The 24,528-nt window shown below is 37.5% G+C and overlaps 1 protein-coding gene across 4 annotated transcripts in view; it reads right to left on the bottom strand.

Moving 5' to 3' along the window:
* Positions 1 to 3,191: 3,191 nt before the first annotated feature.
* The window catches only part of LOC136030319 (ankyrin repeat domain-containing protein 54-like), a 51,729-nt gene continuing 30,392 nt past the window's right edge, over positions 3,192 to 24,528 (bottom strand). For all 4 annotated transcript variants that reach the window (XM_065709243.1, XM_065709219.1, XM_065709226.1 and 1 more), the window contains 2 exons: positions 11,936 to 12,063; positions 3,192 to 3,453 (listed from right to left, as the gene is read on the bottom strand). In XM_065709243.1, the coding sequence (XP_065565315.1) occupies positions 3,295 to 3,453; positions 11,936 to 12,063 (287 nt within the window). In that variant the 3' untranslated portion in view covers positions 3,192 to 3,294. The remainder of the gene's footprint in view (positions 3,454 to 11,935; positions 12,064 to 24,528) is intronic.

The raw sequence follows: 24,528 nt of genomic DNA, 5'->3' as shown, positions 1-24,528 counted from the left end.
AAGTGTTTAACATAAATCAGAAGATACACTATGAATCTCGGTTCTCAAAAGCGCAAATGACGCTATGGCCTTTAGATGGTTTAGGGGGGTTGTTGCCCTTCTGCTGTTTGTCGTAATACCTGTTCGTTTTAAGTTTGACTGAATTATTCATTTTATTTTATGTTCGTTTTAGGATTCATTTATTCATCTATAGAAGTGTCTGCTATCTTTGTTTGATGTTATTAATTCTATCATTATTTGTCTATTTTGGGTTTTGTTAGCTCTTCAATATAAGTTTTGTTCATACTCGTCCCAGATTTTGATATTGGTCTTTACTTTTCCTTAAAAGACTTTTTCAAAAATGTTAAAAAACAACAGTATCTATTAAAATTCTGAGAAGGGAAAATTTAGGTAATGCAATAAAGGTTGCTTTAAAAATTTTAAAGTTTCAAATTTTAGGAAGTAAGCTTCTGTCCTCAATTTTACCATGAAGGATATTTTTCAAAAACTAGGTTGGGGAGGGGACTGATGTAGTTATTTTTCTAATATAAAATATTTTATTTTAGATGCGATTCTGAGAACTAGCCTAGTGCAGAAAAGACTCACCTAACTATGAAGTTGTCTACTTTGTTTGAGAAAACAGTTCTCTGCAAGTTTATTTGGGATTTTCGAGGTTATTGCAAATTGGAAAATACTGCCAAATTAATTCAGAACACCAATAGCACAGATAAAACTAGGGATGAACCTAAAATGCCTGAGCCACCTACATATTGCTGTATGTCTGGCTGCTCAAACTGTGTGTGGATTACATATGCTGAACAGCTCAGTGAAATATTGAAAGATGGTGGTGAATCAGCCTGTAGAGAAATAATGAGAAACGTGGAAGACCCAAATATGAGAACATTCTTGTTAACGGAAATGAGTCTGATGAAGTTCAAATGAAACTATCTTGCAACAAACAGCGTCTGAATAGATATTTGGGGTCTAGTGCAGAGGTACTATGTGATCTCTGTTTCACTTATGGAGGCAGAACTTTTTTTTTCATTCACGGTTCTTAGAGATCTTGTAATATAATGGGATATATAAACCATTATAAGGATTTTCAGTGACTCAACACATTTGTTTAGAGAAAGCATGACTGGCAACTTTTTTAAATATTTAGACCGGCAACTTTTTCTAAATATTTAGCAATTGGCCACTTCTGAAAGAAACATGCTAAACAAATAAAAATAGTACCATTAGACTCCTTATTTTCTATCATCTTGGTTGCTTTTCTGGCAGTGTACCTTTTCCCCCCTGATGGTGTCATATGTAGCTCTGACGATATATTTTTGGAAAACTGACTAAAATATATTTGGAAATAGTATAAAATAAGAAATCTAATGCTACCAATTATATATATTAGGATTTTTTGTTCAGAACTGGTCAACCACTAAATATTTACCAAACACCAATCCCAGATTATAAGCACTTGAAAAAAGAACAGAATGCCCATTTTCTTCAAGGAATAATGCAAGTTATAAGCTGTTCTTCTGATAAATATATATTTGTTCAAAATTTCCAATGGAAACTATTCTTAGAAAAATATTTCAGAACCATGTTGTTACTGCAAAATTTATTTTGGTAATAAATTTTCTCTTTGTAAAATCAAATGTCTATATAGAAGAGTGTAAGCATGGGAACATACAACATGCTATATCTTTGCAATTAGAAAAGTTACACATCAGGTTCACTGTAATGAAAATACTGAAAAATCCCTGCTTTCACACCTGATAATCGTATCTGATATTTTCAGAGTTTTGTGATAATTGCCAAAGACTTCGATAAAAACGTGATTGTATGTGCATTATTCTACGGATATTCTCTTTGATAACACCTAAGAAGTGTGAAAAATGTTAAACACGACCTTTAAGTATGATGACGACGAAATGGCGTGGACAGCAGAGTTGCCAGATGGGGCGCCATTTGGGCGATTTTTAGGCCGTTGTGCATTGATTTTTTTAAATTGGCGCATCTTTTTATAGGGGGGGGGGAATTGTTCGTTCGGCGCATTTTTCGCTAGAAAAATGGCGCTTTTGGCACGTTTCTGCTTTTATGGTTGCGTAATAACAACAGTCACTACAACAGTGAAATATCAATACTAAGTTCAGACAAATAGGATATTGGAAAGATCCCTTAAAAATTTTGTTTCAATTTTCGATGTCAAATTTTTGGTTCTTAGGAAAACCTTAAAGATATTTAGAACCTTTTACTCTACATAAAAACCTGACAAAATTTCTTCAGATTCATATTGAAGATAATGGCAAAACCCTTGAAGGATGTCGTCAAAATCCTATGCATTCGAACTTAGCATAGGACAAGAAACGTTGCAATGAGTCAAATATCAGAGATGAATCTCCAAATCCACGGCCGCGCCAGGCAAATCCATGGCCAGACCAAGTAAGGAGGATTTTACAAGATTGTGAAGGGGGGATGTGGAATAAAAGGGCTGCAAAGATGATATTTGATATTTCAAAAGATCAAAGGTAGAGGTTTTGCAGTATGAAAGAAGTCTTTCCGATTCCCTGCACCTCTACGTGGCGGTGAAGGAGTTTTGTTTAAAGTGAACTTAAAAAAGGAGGGATTGAAGTATATTATTGAATTGAGGGAAAATAGCTTACCACTTGAGGTAAGAAGGAAGTTTTTAGGGAGAAGGCAAGGCCAGGATGGTCCTTATTTTTACCCTTGTGTTGAAGTATGGATGACAGTGTGGGTCATGTGATGTATGAGCGTGAAGAATTGAGTGAGCTGCAAAATGAAGTTTATGGAGAGTGTAGGTCTGATGAGAGATGCCTGGTGAATGTGATGAGTGATGAATGTTTTGCAAGTTTGAACACAAAAGTAGATCTGATTTATCTGATGTGTTTTCTTTGTTTATGTATTGCCATGGGTCGAGAGATTTTAGCGCAATAAAACATATTATTATTAATATTACTAGACTACAAAAAAGTCTTTTGAATGCATTTTTCTTCATAATTCTTCAGTTTTCCTATATCAAAAGTGAGAAATCCCAATGACTTCCCATGATGACATATGGGACGAATTACAGCTTGGTGGTCAGATTCTAACCCAGAAAGATGCATCAAATTAAGCATACAATTGCAACTCTCCAGTCCCTTCATTTCTACCTTTCCCTTTCATCATCGTCTGGTCTAGTTCAATTAGATGTTAAATAAAATGAAAAAGGCAAATTTTATTGATAGTATGCAGACAACCAAGTTGATTATAAAATCCGTATTTATAAAGTAAAAATAAAAAAATAGAAATTAAGGGGAGTTACAAGTGCATTGAAGAGATAACACCCATGACCTCAGCAATATTGGACTGTATTTCATCAGAGCTTTCTACAATATTGAGGCATGAAAGTTTACCCAACAACAACTCTTCTTCGTTATTTCCTGAGCATTTCAAATAGACTTGCATCATCTCAATCAACTAAAATGAAAAGGAACTTATTAATAACTATGGACTTTCAGGGAGAAGTTACCATTTTGTTTGTACAGATATGTATTGAACTGCATCCGGTTCTAGGTCTGAAATTTTTAAGTACTCGACAAGTATAAAACGTATGACGGAGTATGTTAAATAATCTATAAAAAATAAGAAGTAACTTTAATAGCAATATTACCCAAATCAGTCGGTAAAAATGACCAACCAGTCGACAAAATCCATTAGCCCCTCTCCCTCCGTTTTGGAAAGTGACGCCTTTGTCAGGCACAACTAAGTATTAACAATTCACTCTTTAACTTGTCCTGGACAGTGCGTACACGTGTAATAAGTGCCAACTTTGAATGTCAAAGGTAATCTTTTTTTGCGGTTTGTAAAGCATGTTAAATCCAAAATATCTTAAAATTGCAGGTAATGATTTAGCAGACTCGGTAGCAAAAGGAGGTTCCCAACAGGACCTCATCACTTTTATCAATATTACTGGTCCCGAATTCCTGTATACTGTTACTGTGCTACTGTTACAGTAGTAGTAGTAGTATGGACATAATGCATTTTTATTAATTCAATATTCTCCCAAAGTTTCATCTTCTTACCCCCTAGCCTCAGGAGTGGTAGTCATAGTAGAAGGAACAGTAGTAGCATGCACGTATTGGCTTTTGGTCAGTTGAACTTCACCCTTATGAGGCCTTGGAATCTTCAGCTTGATACGACCCCTTCAGCATTTCCTGAAGTTTTTACCTCAATATCCTCAGTCTTAGTAGTAGTCACACAGAGGCAGTAATTGTAGTAGCAGTAGCAATTAAGATAGTAGTAGTAGTAATAGCAGTAGCGTGCATATATTGCCTTTTTGGTCAATTGATCATTCACCACATCATTCCCTGAAAGTTCCAAATACCCTCAGTCATTCCTGAGCTGCGCCGTTTTGACGACCTGTCAAAACTGTAGGCTGTAGAGGGGGGGGGGCTGACATCCCCAGATACATAGTTACTGGATCTTTCAACTATGCCGAACAAGATGGCAATATCAAAATTTTGATTGGGTGTATTGGGGGAATTAATTGACGTTAGAGGGGAGCTGGTTGCTCTTCAATCACTTTTGACTCTTAAAAAGACACAAGAAATTTCAATTCACAACAGAATGAAGGCCAGGAAAACTCAGCCTTTAACTCCACGAGATAAAAGACATTTTTAATCTAAGCCAAATTGCGATACCTGTGCGCTATGTGAAAGACGACGCGATAAAGGAATTTTCTTCATTTTGTGAGTCTCTTACAACAACAACTAAGGCAGCCGACATGAGGAAACTGGTGTATGACTTGTTAAGAGAAAACAATATTTCGTGGGATATGGTTTCTGCAGTTTGTAGGGACAGAGCTCTAGCCGTGCAGAGAAGCAAATATAGTTTTGCACAGGCATGTCCGCAAAGAAAAACCTTGCCTCCAAAACTGGCAAAAGTATTAAAAGTAGTAGAGGAATATATGAACAAAATGAGAAAAATGCTCTGAAGCACCGAATCTTCGAGGAGCTGTGTAAAGAAATTGGGTCTTAATTCGAGGCACTTCTTTACTCTCTTAACGTTTCGTGGTTATCCCGAGGATAGGCACTGAATCGGTGTTTTTCATGCTTGTGGGATAAGCCCTGTTTTTGCGAGATCAGCAACTTATGTCGTGTAGATTGCTTCAAAAATTCCTAGCTCATTCTCGTGTTGGCATACTTGATTGATACATTCGCAGCTCTCAATCATCTCAATTAACAGATGCAGGACGGCAGAGTCAAAACCATCGAAGCGGAAGAAAACCCGAAGGTTTTTCAGGAAAAGTTACCCTTATGGAAACAACTAACACGAAAAGATAAATCTTCAAAATTCCTCTACTAGATGACTATGAAAAAATGAAGAAGTATCTGGAATCGGAGATATATCTCTACCCGTCGAACTAAAACAAGCAACTGCCACAGACTTAGATGAGCTTACGAAGTGTATCAAGAGATACTTCGTGAAAAATTGCACATTCACCCTTTTAACAACCAGCATGCACGTAGTTTGTTTTAATTTCGTTCAACATCCGCTAAATATCCCCTCAAAGCTTAATATCCTTAACCTCAAATGTTGTAGCAATCGTAGCAGTAGTAGCAATAATGTTAGCAGGAACTTATTACGTTTTGGTTATTTCGACATCCCTCTCAACATACCCTGAAAGTTTGAGCTAAATACTCTAAGCTGTTCCTAAGATATTGCTTATATACCCTTTTGACAACCTGCATACACATATTGTGTTTCGATTTAATTCAATATCCTCCTCAACATTTCTTGAAAATTTCTCCTTAATACTCTTAGCCGTAGTAGTAGTGGAAGTAGGAGCAGTAGTTTGCAAGTAGTGCCTTTTGGTTAGATCAACATTCCCCTTACCACAGCCTGAAAGTTCCAACTTAATGCTCAAAGCTGTAACTGAAATATTTCTGATACACCCTTTCGACAATCTACATGTACATAGTTTGTTTTGATTTATTTACACCCCCCCCCCTAAACATTACCTGAAAGTTTACAACTAAATACCCTAGTTCAATTGCCTATAAACATCCCCTTGAATTCTCACATTTATACCCTTAGCTCTAGTAGTAGTACTACTAGCTGCATTGCCTAATACTTTCTTTAAGTATTCTTTTTTAATAGTTTTCAAAGGCATCCAAATATAAGGACAAAAATTTTGGTCACTGCGGCAGAGAGTACTTTCTCCAACCTATACACTTGCTCTACTATAGATTCAATAAAAAAAGAACAAGTTTGTTAAACTGAAAGTAAGGAACAACAATAAAACTAAAAAAACACAGATATTACTCTGCATATGAGGGGGTTGCCCCCTCCTCAATATCTTGCTGTTCACACTAAAGTTCTTAGCACTTATGAAAAAGCTTCCTATTGTAATTAAACAGCCCTTGTGTTTCCGAACTCGTTCTTAAAAAATTGGGACAAACAGTCAAAATCTAGCAAAAAGAGCAGGTATTGAGGAGGGGGGAAGGTATCTCCTTTATATATGGAATAATTCTGTTTGAGTTTTAATCTTGCTCCTAACTTTCAGTTGAAAAAAACTAGTTTTTTATATTTAATTTCTGATCGTTTTTCATTTAATGCAGGTAAATCTGGCTGTACCCTCCATGAAAAATTTCCTACCTTCACGGAAAATTCCTCCGTGGGGAGTTCCTCCCGCAGAAAATACACCCCCCTAGAACTCCTTCCGGATAATTCCATGATCACTAAAATTCCCACCCCCCCCCCCTTTGCAAAATTTTTTTGCAGAAGATTCAGCAGGAAAAATTCTCCTTGGCATGCTTTCATTTGAAGAAAGACTATGTTCTAACCATTTTCATTGATCATTATTATTGATCACTGACCATTGATCACTCCGGAAATCCCCTTGCCGTGAAAACTATTTCCCAGAAATCTAAACGCACAGAACCCCCCCCCCCCCCCCCCCCGGAAAATTCCCCCAGAACATTTCCACATGCATAATTGAGTAGGCAAAGAGAAAGTAAAACAAAATAAAAGAATTTCGTACAGGAATTCTGTTTTATCCCTTCAGTGAAAAATCTTCTCATGGAAGATTCACCCATGGAAATATCCCTCCAAACAGTGACCAAATGTTACAACGATTTTGAGGAGGAAATGGGCATGGGGTGGGGCTAGCTGCCCTCGAATCTTTTTGATCACTCCAACGTTTTTTGAACATTTAATTTTTCTTTCAAATGATTTTCCAGAACCATTGGTTCGATATGATCACCCCTGAAAAAACAAAACAAAAAATAAACACGCATCTGTGAGCACACGTCTTTTTATTTCGTATGAACAGAACATAAACAGGTACTTTGAAAACAGAACAGAAACAGTGCCCATGGTTATTCCATACGAAGAATCTTGGTAAAAAAAAAAGAAAAGAAAAAATACATTGTGCCCACTTCGCTCTTTATTTTAGCAGTTCTTTTACGTTACCTATGATATCTGTTCGTTTGGGTTTAATGTTTTATTTGATAGTACTTTCTGGTCGTTTTGAGTTTGAATTACTATAGGACTTTATTTCTGCTGGTATTAAGTTTAATATGGGTCTTTACTTTTTTTCTGAAAAACTTCGTTTCCTTATTTTTTTCTTTTTAATTACCCCTTTATATGCCTATTTCACCTCAGATGTGGCCATGCGAAAACAAGTCCACTCTTTTCAATGGAAAGTCGTCCCAACCCTTCATTTGTAATGCTTGTGGAAGGTATCAAGGTCCACGTCACCTTATTTTCAGCTGCAGCAAATACGATAAGGATAGGGAAGTGTAAGGGAAATGTTACGAGAAGTTATTTAAAGGATTCACAATGCGAGCTGTCCTGGGTTATCACACTTCACCACCTTGGGCTGGAAAACTGACCACAAATTTTCTGGATAAATTTGTTCAAGCAACAGATTTAGTTCACTCATTTTAATATTATTTTAGAGTTATTTTTATTCATTTGTATTTTATATTTGGAAAATAATTTTCGAATGGTGAACGGTATGTTGTATTTATTTTTTATTTTTTAATTTTTTTTTGCCACAATTGCTACACAGCAATATAAGCCTAGTATTATTTTAGCTAACTTTTATATGAATGTGTTATCTGTTGTTTTATTAAGTGATGAGGTGAAATATTAATGTGATGTTTTGGATTTTATGGCACTTGGTATTTACCAAGTGACATATAGCGATCGCAATTTCTATCGGTCTGTCCCTCTATCTGTCTATCGGTCCCCGTTTTTGCTAGTTTGGGCACTTCCAGATAAGCTAGGACGATGAAAATTGGCGGGCGTATCAGGGACAAGAGGAGATTAAATTAGAAATAGTCTCTTCCGAGATTCGACCATCTGGGGGGGGGGGGTTGGGGTTACGGTTAATTCGGAAAAATTAAAAAAATGAGGTATTTTTACCTTTGAAGGGGTGATCGTATCTTAATGAAATTTGATATTTCGAAGGATCTTGAGATTCAGAGGGCTCATTTTAAATGCCGACCGGATCCGGTGACATTGGGGGCAGTTGGAGGGGGAAACCTAAAATCTTGGAAAACGCTTAGAGTGGAGAGATCGGGGTGGAACCTGGTCCACAAGTCCTAGATACGTGAATGACATAATTGAAACGGGTTTGCTCTCTTTGGGGGAGTTGGAGAGGGTTATTTTGGTTAATTCGGAAAAATTAGAAAAAATGAGGTATTTTTAACTTCCGAATGGGTTACCAGATCTTAATGAAATTTGATATTTAGAAGGACCTCGTAACTTAGAGCTCTTATTTTAAATCCCAACTGAATCCGGTGACACTGGAGGGAGTTGGAGGGGGAAACCGGAAATACTGGAAAACGCTTAGAGTGGAGAGATCGGGATGCAAGTTGGTGGAAAGAATAAGCACACGTCCTAGATACGTGATTGGCATAACCAGAATGGAAACGGAACGGATCGGATCCATTAATAACCGGAACGGATCCATTCTCTTTGGGTAGTTGGGGGGGATTTCCAGTGCTTTGGAGAGTTTGGTGCTTCTGAACGTGTTAGGACGATGAAAATTGGTAGGCATGTCAGGGACCTGCACAAATTGACTTCATAACAGTCGCTTCCCCGATTCGACCAACCTGAGGGGGGGAGGGAGGACTGGAGGGATGAGAAATCGTAAAAATTGAGGTATGTTTATCTTACGAATGAGTGATGAGATCTTAATGAAACTTGATATATAGAAAGATCACATGTCTCAGATGCTTCATTTTCAATTCGGATCGGATTTGGGGACATAGGGGGACGGAGATGGGAAAAGGAAATCTTAGAAAACGCTTAGAGTGGAGAAATCAGGATGAAACTTGATGGGAACAATAAGCACAAGTTCTAGATACGTGATTGACATGACCAGACCGGATCCGCTCTCACTGGGGGAATTCGGGGTGGGATTTCCAGTCCTTTGGTGAGTTCAGTGCTTCTGGACGTGCTAGGACGATGATAATTGGTATTTGTGTCAGGTACACCTGCACCAATTGACTTTATAAAAGTCGTTTCCCCGATTCGGCCATCTGGGGGACTGAAGGGACAGGAAAAATTGGAAAAAATGAGGTATTTTTAACTTTCGAATGGGTGATCGGACCTTAATGAAATTTTATATTTAGAAGGACTTCGTGTCTTAGAGCTCTTATTTTAAATCCCGACCGGATCCGGTGATATTGGGAGGGGTTGGAAGGGGAAACTTTAAATCTTGGAAAACGCTTAGAGTGGAGAGATCGGGATGAAAGTTGGTGGAAAGAATAAACACAAGTCCTAGATACGTGATTAACATAACCGGTCTTGATCCGCAGTTTTTTGGAGAGTTGGGGGGGGATTTCCAGTGCTTCTGGACGTGCTAGGACGATGAAACTTGGTAGGCGTGTCTGGAACCTGCACAAATTGACTTGATAACAGTCGTTTGTCCGATACGACCATCTGGGGGGATCTGGAGGGAGGGAAACCGTGAAAATTAGGGTATGTTTATCTTACGAATGGGCGATCAGAACTTAAAGAAACTTGATATATGGAAAGATCTTATATAGATGCTCAATTTTCAATTTGGATCGTATCTGGGGACATGGGGGGGGGGGTGGAAGGGGAAATGGAAATCTGAGAAACTTGGAAATTTTAAGAGCAGGTAATTTACGCCTCCTCCATGTTTTGGGAAATAGCTTTTTTTGGAATTTTCATTAAAAAAAAGCCCCCACTCTAGGCTTTGAGAAAATATGTTTCTTTTTGTGTCTTCATTAAAGAAAGAATTGAAAAACCTGTTACCCCTCCCTTTTTATGTATTTTTCCTTTTTTGTATTTCCATGAATGCTGCCTCTGATTGTTATGTACATATAAGCAATTTTGGTCAGTCTCACCGCTTGACTTTACTTAAAGTTATGAGTTCATTTATAATTGCACTATAGATAAGAATTTATTATGAATTATCATATGAGCTTTGAATCTATAAAGTCCTCTGGAGTATAGTGGTCAGTATTCCCGCTTATCACGCGGGAGATCGGGGTCCTATTCCCCAGCGGGGAGAATTTTTTTAATTTAAATGAAAAATTTCGTATTATGCAGTTGTTAGAATAACGTCTCGGAAACGGTAGTGAGGAATGCTATTTGGACATTCTAAAATCTATTAAATATAACAAAAACAAGTTTTTTCGACTGAAAGTAAGGAGTGACATTAAAACTTAAAACGAACAGAAATTGTTCCGTAAATGACAAGGGCTGTCCCCTCCTCAATGCCTCACTCTTTACGCTAAAGTTTAACTTTGTCACAACTCTACTTTTTAAAACAATAAAACTTTAACGTTAAGAGGGGGATGTTCAGGATTGGAAAGCCCCTTTCATATATGGAATAATTTCTTTTCGTTTTAAGTTTTAATACCGCTCCTTACTTTCAGTTAAAAAAGATTGTTTTTCCAATTTAATTTTTCAAAGTTTTTCATCACTTTTCCATAGTGTGCTAAGAAAGATAAGACATCAAAAAGAAAAATTCGACAAGAATACAACAATGAAACAGTAAAAAAAAGAATACAATAGAATTCATAAAGAATGAAAGAAACACCCTATGTAACTAATTTATCTTCTTTACAGGTAGAATACCGAACAAAAGGAGACTACAGGAACACTGTATTTGCAAGTTTATCTTTGTAATAATTGCCAATAAATAAAGAACAGCAAAATCGATAACTCTAGTACCGAGTCTAATTTTAGGTTCCGACCTTGTCACAAGTGCCATTTGAGCTCTTGGCTCTTTTGACCTCGTCACAAGTGCCATGTGAGCTCTTGGCTCTTGTTTGTCTTAGAACGCAGGCGACTGCTGCAGGAGAATATCCCCAACAAACTAGCGAGATAAATAATACATAGATGAATTTTGTAACTGTTATTTGAAGGGATGCCCAAGGAAGCGAGTGAATACATAAAGCTCAAACAGATCAAGTGATACGAACGGATATGCCCCATTGGTCGAACGCGTCAAACCCCGAACAACAACAACATATCCTAGAAGTTTGTGGAAAAATATTATTAAGAAGTTTGCAAAAACTTGCACTTAGCATTAATACTATAAAGTAGGGGCTTCTAATTTCGAAGCACACCCTTTAAGATGCGAAAAATGGTTTTTATACTTATAGGGGGGGGGGGGGATGAGAAAAGATTCTGAAGAATTTTTTATAGTTACCTAAAATGGAAAACACTCAAAATGAAATTGCAGCGTATTCTAAAGGGATATCAACAAAAATTAACCCGGGTGGGGCCCTCTGGTCATTAAAAATTATGTGCAAATAAATCTTTAAATTTGATTACCGTTTTAGCACAATTTGCACCAAGAGAAATAACTTCTCTCCTCAATCCTCTGCGTGCCCTTGGGCGTGATCATAAGTAAAATCATAGTAGAAAGCACCAATAAGCACTAAGAACCAGTTAAAAAACAAGAAATTACCTCTCGAAGCTCCTGCGTGATTATCTCCCCGCTCGATTTGTGCAAATACTTTTCAAACATTCTCAATTTGGAACGTGCTAATTGGATAGGAGTGCTACCGCTTCTATCGAGCTCGGCTAAATTACTTCCTGAAAAACACTATCATTATCCTCTAAAAAAAAGGCTTTAAACATGCTAAATTATATTTGCAGGGGTTTTCGATTTATTTTACGGTTTGTCCGGTGATAACTATATTCTTTATTTATTTCTGTTTTTTTTTCTTATTGTTCAACGCGATTTGACCGTTTTCTTCAATATCAGATTTACGATTTGCTTCTTTAGCACAAACTGAACAGTTCAGACTAATTGACCCACCCCATTTTCTATAATATGTCTAGGATTTAAAGAGCCTGAATGTCATTTTCAGTTATTTTTCACTCAAAATTCAAAACTACAAAATTCACGTTTTGTGTTAATGTGTCATTCGTTTCATGTTATGTTAATAGTTATTTCTATACCACTACTACTAACAAATCACCGCGACATCAAGCCGCGTGATGCCAACACAGCTGAACACACTCCTGCTCCATCCTAATAAATTCAAAGCCACCATCTTTACACCCTCCCAGAAATTTCTCGTTTCCCTTAAATCTTTCTTTACATCTTCCCACCCCAGCCGCGGGCGACCTGTTTTCCCTTTAGCCCTAGACCTAAACAGTTGACCAAAAAGGACAATCATGGGCAGTCTGACGTCCTTCATCCAAAGAACGTGCCTTAGCCACCATAACCTTTATCTGATTACAGCCCTAGAAAGCGGGATTGAACGGGCAGTCAGCCGGGTATCCAAAACAATCCGTAGCCAATTTCTCTGGAAAACCTTTAGCAAATCTTCCTCCGTTTTTCGAAGCGCCCAAGCCTCAGAACCATATTTGGCCATTGTCATCAGTGTAGCTTCCAATATTCTAATCTTGATTCGGAGAATTATGTTCCTATTCTTCTAAACCTTTTTCAACTGTCGAAAACACCCTAAGCCTTGGCTATTCTGCTTTTAACATTAACTCTGCTTCCAATCTGTCCACTTGATCGATCGTTTGTTACCCAATGTCACTTTTTCATTTTCACTTATCCCTAGCCCTAGCGACTTAGTATTCTTAATATTATCTTTCAAACCTACTCTAGCACCCTGAACTCACAAAACATCTAAAATTTCCTTCATTTTGCTCAAACTTTCATCCAGGATCCTTAAATTATCGGCATAATCTCAGTCCAGGGAAATTTTCTTCCTCGTTTGATTCCGTGTTCTCCGATTGCCTCTCCTGTGCTCCTTAAGACAAAGTCCTTCCAAATGGTTTAATACGAAAGCAGCTGGTAAGCTTGTTTCCTACCTTAACCGCAGCAGTGTCATTCTCCTACACAGCACTAATCACTTTAATGTATTTGTCTGTTATACTTGTCTATGTTATTTGTCTATCAGCTAAATCGAACGCTGGCTCATAATCTATAAAACTGAGGACTCAAGGTGTTTGATGACTCAGGTACTTCTGAATTATTAACCTAGTGTAAAAATCTGATCGACATATCCTCCACCCTTCGCAAAAGCGCTCTTTTCTAAAATTGTTCTTTTTTTACAACTTTGTCTGCGGCATCACTCAGTCTAAAAAGTATCATCATACTAAGTAATTTGCTACCTACAAAGACCAGGTTAATGCCTCGGTTTTGCTAAAATCGCTATGTACTTCCTTTTTCAAAAATCATATTCATAATCTCCTATAACTTATTTCTAACCTCATAACCCCCATATTTAAGAAAATCATTTAAGACACTATCAGCACCAGAATCCTTATTATTTTTTAATCCTTTTAGTACTGTCACTAATTCTTCCTCACAAAATAAATCTCCCTTCACATCCAAGGTTTCACAAACTTTCTCATTTTCCTCTATATCTTTTCCTGTGACACTATCCCGCTTTAGCACATTCTCAAAATGCTCTATCCATCTCTTTTTAACTCTTTCCTTATTATTAATTGTGGCCCTGTTCCCATCTTTAATTGGGACAATCCCAGATTGACTACTCCCTCTCAATTTGTTAACATGCCAGTACAATATTTTACTATTATGCCGTCTAGCTGCATTTTCCAGATCCTGGGCAATTTTATCCATGGTCTCCTTTTTCTTTACATTCCTCTTATTTTCATATGATCTATCACCCAGATAATTCTTGTACAAGACCCTTCTCCTCTCTTTAAACATAAAGCCTTTTCAATAATATTCCTAGCTGCGTTTCTAACTTCCTTCCCTAAGACACAATCAGCAACTTCACACATCTTTTTCCTAGAATTATTCCACCTATCTTCTACATTATCAAATTTTAAAATCTCTAGTCTAGTATTCAACTGTTCCTGGAAACTTTCTCTCAAATTCTCATCCCGGAGTCTACCAACGTCATAACTTCCCGGAAATTAGCTAGCTTTCGGAAATTTCAGCTTTAAATTAACCCTACACACTACTAGATGACTATCTTTACATTTAACATCAATAGCCATGGGCGTAGGGAAGGGGGGATCTGCCCTCCCTTAGAACCTCAAATTTACACTAGGAATTAACGAGGACTTTTCGTATGTTGGAATTTTTCTGCTGCATGTTCACTGGTAGATGGTTGAAAGAGCTAGAAATAAACAGACATTTCCAAATATCGTTTCCGATATCGATATTTACGTTTTGATATTAAATACTGATTTTTGGTCCAATATGTAGATAAGAGACTGACCCTCGATCGGCAGGTTTTGACTTTTTTAATTCTCCAAGAATTGATTGAAGCGATAAGAAGCTACTGAATATTCCAAAGCAAAAGTAACCCATTCAATACCAACCTTGAAAAGACAATTAGAAATGCTCCGCCACTTTTCCACCTAAATGCTTCTCTATCCAAGTGGTCAAAAGTTCCGAACCTGGGCCGTCTGGTACTGGTTCGTCTGTCTCTGGCTTATGTTCTGCCACCTGACAAAAGAAAAAGAAAAGTCGCCAGGGAAACATTTAGTCTTTCGGCTTTAAAATTATGAAAGAATATTGTCAGTATAAAAAACTGATAAATCAATTTCAGTAAAGTTTAGAAAGAAACTAAAGAGTATCAATTTCAAATAATAAATTGATGCGTCAGAATCGTAACTTCAACTGCAACTCTTGTTAGGATAAGCATGGCTTTTGCTTTTTCGCCTTTTCACTTCTCTGACATTCTTCCTTTCCAGGACTAAGGCATTGTGGCAGATACAGCTTTCATCCCAGCACTAATGCGTTCTTTCACAAGGGTGTCAGTGAGCATTTCTGACTTTTTCATTTTTTTTTCTGTGGATTTTTCATATTGAGCCTTTTGGAAAGGGGGTTGCATAGATGATCTCTTTCTTAACGAATCATCTGCTGAACTTTGCTTCTCATTTAGAGACATAATCCTTGAAGACATCTTTGTTGGTGGGATAGACCCCACGAGCTCTGAATCAACTGATTCTATTTTCAGAAGTTAAAGCCTTTGGATATGCTTTCTCCAGCAGCTCAGCAATGCTATACACTGATATAGTTTTAGATTTATGGACAGTCATAAAACTTGCGGCTTCCTGGTTTGAGTAGGCCTTAAGGGTCCCCGTGAGTGTCCTTTCTAGAGGCTGTAGTTTCTTAGTAGTGTGGGGAGGGACAGTTAAAAGTGCAACACCATTATTTTTAGCTAGATCAAGCAATTCAATAGTGTATTAGCTGATCTGTTCATGTGCTTTCAGAACTACAGGTGACTGTTTGGAGGGTTTGACTTGATTGATAAAATGCTGCAAGTAAAGCAAAAAATGGGAGGCAGTCATCTAGTCAGAAGTATTTTCTGAGCTGATCGCGATAGCTACTGGTAAAGCTCCCTTGATTAAATTTCCGGACACTGTTTTCCGGGGGAAATAAGTAGAGGAGGGACTGAGTTCCCAATGCATCAACACCAACACAAATCGTGGTCAACTGACCTCTTTCTGCTGACGTGACCTTCCCAACTTACTTTTGGCCTCGCTGTGCAATGATCTTACCAGGTTTGCGGACGGTTCCAATCTTTATCTGCAATTTCTCCACTGTCTTTACTACCTTTGCATTTCCAGTTATCCGGTACTTTTATACTCTTAGTTAATGGCATAAGTGTATGCAAGTTTACGTGCTTCTAAGGGAGTACAGTCAAAATGCATATCAGCTTTTGTTTTCAAGTAAGTTCTTAGTCCCTTTTCTTGTTCCTCTGTAAATATTTACCATGTATTGTAACAGGGTGTAAAGAAACTGAGGTCCAGACTTTTGTAGAGGGATATTCAGCTTCTCAACTTTTTTCATGTAGTCTTGCATCGTCCCTCTGAGGACACCCATGGCACTTGCAGAGAATCCGACTGACTTTTCTGACTTAAGGTATGCTGTTTCAACAGCTTTTACAGGAATAGCCCACTTTCGGAAACCTTGGTACGACATGCCGAATCTACCCCGGGTATTGTGATCAAACAAGGGAATTCGCCATGCCGCAGGATGAAAAAAGGCTAAAAGCAAACCGGTGAAGATGACACGTCTCGGAAGCTGCCAAAAGACAGGCAAACAATAAGAGAATGCAACGTGAGTTTAGGGCTTTTCTAGCATTCGTAATTAGGCGTAAGCCTTCAGACAAAAATTGAAAAAAAAATTCCAGATTTAATCCCCATAAAACGTGATCCACTCTGATATTTTATATTAATCTAGGCCAGACATTTTGAAAAACATACACTGCCATCTGTCAGAGCTATTATAATCCACCGGAAGCTCCAATAGGTTTTTATATTGAGATTATTTGCCCTGGCTAAACGCGGGCCGGTCTCTTCTATAGCCAATTTTGATGTTTAATATTGCACAGCTTTGTACTTTTGAACTAAATTCTCAGAAAAAGAAGATAGATGTTATCTAATCATAATATGATATGTGTCAAATCGCTTTTATTGTGTTAATGTTTTCTGGAAATTGGAAGTAAGAGAGTGGGTTTATTATATTACAGTATTGCCGGAAAAGTAGAACATGGAAAATGCTAAAGGCCAAGTTTTAGTGAAATACAGAATGACGAGTTTCTAAAGACCTATATTCAAAGGAACTTGGGAAGCATTTATAGGCCCCCCTCCATTACAGAGTCGGATGCCCCCCTCCTAGACAAGATGCTGCCTGCGGCCATGCCAATAACAGCACTCCTATATATCTTAGTATCTTGTATTGATCCTGCCAGTCTTCGGTTTACAATAACATAATCAATAAAGTTAGCTGTCTTACCATCGTATGAATACCACGCTAACTTATGGGCCATTTTATAACCAATTACTGTATTGGTTAAACTAGATTGTTATACCTACAAAACTGTAGCAGTCTGTAGCCATTACTGTTTTCTTTTCCTACACCAAATTTATCTAGGCTAGGATACCATCTATCCTTATTTCTACCAGCCTGGGCGTTGAAATCAAATAAAAACACCATATTTCTACCTCGGAGCCTGTCTATTTGTTTCTGTAAATGTAAGTAAAATTCATCTGAGTCACTACTATCTCCGTCAGTTAGTTCTACAAGGGTATATACTACTATGACTGATACCCTGCATGCATTATCCATAAAATGAACGGTTAGTATTCTATTATTAATACGTTCCCAGCCTAAACAATACTTAGCAGCTTCCTTATTTATCATAATACCTCCAACATGTCGATGTACCCCATCTTTCCTGCCTGAGTAAATAAATAAATTCTATATAATCTAATTTTTTTATTCCTAACCGTGGGATATAAGTTTTTGAAACTCTACCAAGTCCTTTTTAAAGAATCTGAATTCGTCAGTCAAAATGTCGATATGATATGTATTTTTTAAGATCGTAACATTCCAAGTTGAAATTTTTCATATTCTTTATACCATTGAAATCATTTTAGCCTCAGGAAAATCAATAGTTCCGGAAATCGGCGCTGGACGGGGACCAGCACATCTTCTCAAGTCTAAACCGAAGTGCTAAAGCCGGCTTTAGAAGCAGACGACAAGAAGTCCCTGGGACTTCCAGTATGAATGGAGGCTTTGCGCAATCCTGGAGACATCTTGATCACAACAGAGTTTTTAGCATTTGGTGACGCTCTTCTATCAACTAGAGTGGAAATCCTGCACAGACAATACCAAGCCTATTACCTTTGATTCATTATATATTCATGCCTACAAATATAATGTTACTATGGGGTGACAACCCATAGTAGATAAATTAGCTAAGAAGAGGTTTTTCAGCTCAAAAACACCCACCAAAATAGATCAAGCCCCGAAGAATTATCCATTAATCAGAATTCCTTGCGAAACCTGTATCGTTTACTAGGCTACAATTTCTTCGAGGGGCGCCACTCCTCAAGTGGGAATAGGGCTGAGTGCAAAGTCCCCAGTCTTGCGGGTACCCCGACAGGGTCAAGACAGGCCCTGCCACAGTTGTCCTTCTACAGAGGGTCCTCCCAAGATGGTGTTTTGCTTCACCATCCAATTTAGCCCATTACTGGTAGAAGGTTTGTAACTCACAGGATGTGCTCACGCACCGGTAGACCCTGCTGAGTGTACATTTGAGGGGCCTTCTTTCTCCTCCGCCTGTATTTACGGTCCTCGAGCGAGAGTATCCCAGTTTCTAATATGGACCCCAGGGACAAGGTCTTCCCTTGGTCCGCACCTCCTATGGAGTTACCCTACGTCACTGTACGTACGGCACATGAAAAAAAGAACTTTCTTGCTATTTATTTTCTGTTCATAAACCATGTTTCATTCCAAAGTCATCATGAAGTCTTTACTTAATCAAACAGTTCGTGGTAACGAACTGTAGTAAGGAGCGACCCGGCTCAATAGAAACCAAAACTCTAATAATTGGAATTTTGATACCAATAGCTACGTCAAAAGAATCGAATTTTAATGCTGATTTTAAATATATAAGTTTCATCAAGTTTAGTCTTACGCACCAAAAGTTACGAGCCTGAGAAAATTTGTGTTATTTTAGAAAATAGGGGGAAACACCCCCTAAAAGTCATAGAATCTTAACGAAAATTACACCATCAGATTCAGCGTATCAGAGAACCCTACTGTACAAGTTTCAAACTCCTATCTACAAAAATGTGGAATTTTGTATTTTTTGCCAGAAGGCAGATCTGAGATGCGTGTTTATTTGTTTGTTTTTTTTTTCTTTTTCCCAGGGGTGATCGTATCGACCCAGTTGTCCTAGAATGTTGCGAGAGGGCTCATTCTAACGGAAATGAAAAGTTCTAGTGCCTTTTTTAAGTGACCAAAAAAATTGGAGGGCACCTAGGCCCCCTCCCACGCTAATTATATTCCCAAAGTCAACGGATCAAAATTCTGAGATAGCCATTTTATTCAGCGTAGTCGAGAAACCTTATAACTATGTCTTTGGGGACGACTTACTACTCCACAGTCCCCGTGGGAGGGGCTACAAGTTACAAACTTTGACCAGTGCTTACATATAGTAATGGTTATTGGGAAGTGTACAGGTGTTTTCAGGAGGATTTTTTGGTTGGGGGAGGGGTTGAAAAGAGGGGGATATACTGGGGGAACTTTCCCTCGAGGAATTTGTCATGGGGGAAGAAAATTTCCATGAAGGGAGCGCAGGATTTACGAGCATTATTTAAAAAAAAAAAACAATGAGAAAATAAATATGAAAAAGTTTTTTTCAGCTGGAAGTAAGGAGCAGCATTAAAACTTAAAACGAACAGAAATTATTATCCATATGAGGGGCTCACCTCCTCCTAATACCTCGCTCTTGACGCTAAAGTATTTTTAGTAATGTCAACTATTTATTCTACGGCTTTTGTGATTCAGGGGTCATTCTTAATAAATTGGGCCAAAATTTAAGATTTAGTGTAAAGAAAGAGGTACTGACGAGGGGGCGAACCCTCTCATATGTGTAATAAAAACATGAGAATAAAAAATTCTTTACGTAAGCCAGTTTATAAGTTACGTATATCTTTTACTAATAAAAAGATTCGTAAAAAATTAAAAGTTCTAGTTGCCTTTTTTATTAGCCGAAAAATTGGAGGGCAAATAGGCTTCCTCCCCCGCTCTTTTTTCTCAAAATCATTCGATCAAAATTATGAGAAAGCCATTTGGCCAAAAAAAAGAAGAAATATGCAAATTTCGTTTCAATTATTTCTCTGTGGAGAGCCAAAATGAAAACATGCATTGATTCAAAAACGTTCAGAAATTAAATAAAAAAACAAGTTTTTTCAACTGAAAGTAAGGAGCGGCATTAAAACTTAAAACGAACAGAAATTACTTCGTATATAAAAGGGGCTGCTTCCTCATCAACGCCCCGCTCTTTACGCTAAAGTTTTTTACTGTTTTAAAAAGAAGAGTTGAGAGAAAGAGTCAAACTTTAGCGTAAAGAGCGGGGCGTTGATGAGGAAGCAGCCCCTTTTATATATGAAGTAATTTCTGTTCGTTTTAAGTTTTAATGCCGCTCCTTACTTTCAGTTGAAAAAACTTGTTTTTTTTTATTTAATGTTTTAGTTCAAAGCGTAATTCCATTTAGTTTCAATTTTGTATATACTTAGTTTACTTCAAAAGGAAATTTGAAGTATGTTATTAATAATATTTTCATAAGATTCAAATTCTGCTTTTAAAATATTTATAATTAAAAGCTATCTGGGCAAATAATTTCAAAAGTACTCCAAGTTCATGAAGTTATTGTTTGAATACAACCTGGTACCAGATGCACTATAAAACGGAATCGGAAAGAATTTTTGGCTTGTACAACTTTCTATAATTTTTCTTTCCAACTTTATCTTAGGTTTTACTCACTTGCCTTAAGCAGATAAAGAAGAGAAGAGGTTGGAAGAGACAAAGTTTGACGGTGAAAGGAGTTAGGAAAAATGTTCTGCAACTGGGCTGACCATGGTTAATTTTTAGTTAATGCTGTGTAACTCAGAAACTGAGCATTTTTATTGAGAATTTATTTAGTAGGATCATAAAGGGCTTTAGTGAAAATTAAAACATCTTACTTGGGTTGCCGTCGGCCGCTAAAACGTTTCCGTAGGTTACCCTTATAAAAAGCTGAATATCTGAAGTATGCAAGGAAAAAGAAGCATAAATTGTCGGAATAATAATAATAATAAAAAAAGCTCCCGTCAAAAGTTACTAACGAAATGGTTCCTACTCAAATTCACGCCATATTTATTTAGTAGGATCACCAGGGGGATTTGGTGAACATTTAAAAAATGATATAGAAGAAACTGATGCATCTAACTTGGGTAACCACGGGCAGCTAAAACATTTCAGTAGGTTTCCCCTATAAAAAGCTCAATACCCACATTTCCATGTTACCTAACCCCATGACAACCACTGTCATTCCAAAACATATTCAATTTTTCTTTTTTTAAATCTTATACAGTCAGGCATATATAAAAGACTCATATCGCTATTTCTTTATTTTTTTTTTGGGTGGGGGGTGGTGGTGGGGAAATTGGCAATTCGATAAGTAAACCTATCGAATTACCTGTGAAAATTGGCTAAGGTTGACAAAATAACTAAGCCTCCCTAAAAACAAATGTGAACAAGTGAGGAATAAAAAAAAAATGCATAGCTTTTTGTCTTTCATTCCAACAATGGAGACATTGCCTCTCCCAACTCAACTAACTATATGGAACAAAAATACTAGAAATTCTGTCGTTCCAAAAATCCTATAAAAATATAATCATTGACAGCGAAATAGTGCTCCCTAAGTAAAGAGCGAAGTGTGCTCTATGTATTATTTATTCATATTTTTTCACAAAGCTACTTCGTGTGGAATGAAAAATTTCATAGAGGGCTCATTAAATTAGAAATTGAGAGTTCTAGTGCCCTTTTTATGAGTCAAAAGTGATTGGAGGGCAACCAGCCCCCATCCACGCCTCTTTTGCTGCTCTTTCCCCTAAGATGTCAATCAAATTTTTAGATAATCATTTGGTTCAGAATAGTTGAAGCGTCCTATAACTATGACTCCGAGGATGACACGACCCCCACAGCTTTAGGGGCAAGAAATGTAAGTTTTGTAGCTTGACCGTTGTTTACAAAAGGCATTTATTATGGGGAAATGGGGTCTCTTTGGTCCTGGGTCTACAAAAAGGCCAGGGGCATTAAGGTAAAGCTTCAAGGGAATGTTGAGGGGATGTTGAACTAAATCAGAACACACTTAGTGCAAGCAGGTTGTAAATAGGATGTATCAGCAATATCTCAGGAACGGATTAGAGTATTAAGTTGAAACTTTCAAGGCATGCTGAGGGGGATGTTGAAGTGACCAAAAGGCACAATATACATACTGCTATTATAGCTCCTACTACTACAACGAATACTACTACTGAGGCTAAGGGTATTTAAGAGAAACTTTCAGGGAATGTTGAGGGGATGTTGAAGTAATCCGAAACATCCTATACAAATACAAGTTGTCAAAAGGGCGCACCAGCAATATCAGGATGCTGACCTAAGCAAAAGGCATTATGTGCATGCTACTACTTCTACTGCTACTGCTACTACAACAAAGCCTAATGACATTAAGGTGAAACTTTCAGGGGACGTTGAACTAAATCAAAACGTAATATGTCCATGCACGCTGTCAAAAAGGCATATCAGCAATATCTCAGGAGTAGCCTAGAGTATTAATTTGAAACTTTAAGGCATGTCGAGGGGGAAGTCGAACTAGCGAAAAGGCAATATGTACATACTACTGCTACTAATAATACTACTGACAAGGCTACTACTTTTGCTATAACTAAGGCTAAAGGTATTGAGGTGAAACTTTCAAGGAAGGTTATAACTAAATCAAAAGTCACACTGCGCATGCAGGTTGACAAAAGGGCGTACACGCAACATCTCAGGAACGACTTCAGGTATTAAGTTGAATTTTTCAGGGGATAGCTAGAGGTATGTTGAACTATACAAAAGGCACTATGTGTACCCTGCTACGACAACTAACTAGGAATACTACTAGTACTGAGGCTAAGAGTATTAAGGTGAAACTTTTTAGGAACGCTGAGAGGGATGTTGAACTAAGTCGAAACACATTACATACATTCAGGTTGTCAAAAGGGCGTATCAGAAATGTCCGAGACACGGATTATGGTATTAAGTTGAATTTTTCAAGGTGTTCATGGGAGAATGTTGAACTAACCAAAAGGCATTATGTATATACTACTATTACCATTACTACTGCTACTACTATTACTACGACGACTAATACTGCTAAATCTAAGGGTACTAAGCTGAAACTTTCAGGGTATGTTAAGGGAGACGTTGAACTAAGCAAAAGGCACTTTCTGTATACTACTAGTGCTAGTACTCTTGCTACTACGACTGCTGCTAATTAGGCTAACAGTATTAAGGCGAAAGTTTAAGGGGATTGCTGAGAGGGGTGTTGAACTAAATCCAAAAGCACTATTTGCGTGCATAATGTCAAAAGGGCGTGACACCTTGCACTTTTTCGTCGCAAAATAAGCAACTAGCTACTAGCATTCTATTATCAACACCTTACTACATAATCAAAACTAAGCATGACCAATCGAAGCAGCTTCCCTACTCATCATAACCCTACTTCCTGCTTATACATCCCACCCTTCCTGCCTGGGTAAATAAGATCTGTATCACCAAACGTCATGTTTCCTGCCCCTTGAAAATGAGTTTCCGAAACTTTTAATAAGTCCAGTTACAAACACCTGAATTTTTCCGTTAAAATGTCAATAGGATAGTTGTTTTTTTTTTTTTTTTGCTTTTTTTTTAACGTGGTAACGTTCCAAGTCGCAATTTTTAGATTATTTCAATTCAATATATAACTCATTTAAATTTTTATGGCCTTAGAAAAAGCAATGACCCCAAAACATGTGTAAAACAGGGACTAATACATGAAGTCTCAATACTACACGAAGTGCTTAAGCCAGTTTCAAATCGAAAAGCAAGAAGTCCCTGGGACGTCCAGTACTATTGATATTACTGCTACTAGGACTAGCTCTATCACTTCTACTGTTATAATTAAGGCTAAGGGAACTTTCAGGATACGTTGAGGGGGCTGTAAAACTATCCAAAAGGCATAATGTGTTTACTACTGCTACTACTCTTTCTACTATAAATACTACTCCAGCTACTATCATTGCCAGGACTAGGAGCGTGTAGGCGGAACATTCAGGGGTTGTTGAGGGGGATGTTGAACTAAAAAAAACACACATATTTTAAGAACACACATGCCGGATATTACTGATGCGCCAAACAGGCACATCAGTAATACATTAGGAATGGCTCTTAGCATAAAGTAGAAACTTTCGGGAAATATTAAGGGGGATATTGAACCAAAGAAAAGGCGCAATATGCATTATAATATTACCACTAACAGTACTGCTACTACTACTTTTACTAAGGCTAAAGTTCAACTTTCAGGGAATGTTGCAATATTGACCCAAATAAAACACACTATGTGCACACTGGTTTTAAAAAGGGCGCGTCAGCAAGGCTACAGAACGGCTTAAGATATTAAGTTGAAACTTTCAGGGCATGTAAAGGGGGATGTTGAAAAAAAAAATCAAATGACACTATGTGCATTCAAGGTTGTCGAAAGT

This window comes from Artemia franciscana, chromosome 1 (assembly GCF_032884065.1).
Source record: "Artemia franciscana chromosome 1, ASM3288406v1, whole genome shotgun sequence".
Lineage (NCBI taxonomy): Eukaryota > Metazoa > Arthropoda > Branchiopoda > Anostraca > Artemiidae > Artemia > Artemia franciscana.
This window is presented reverse-complemented; position numbering and strand designations above follow the sequence as displayed.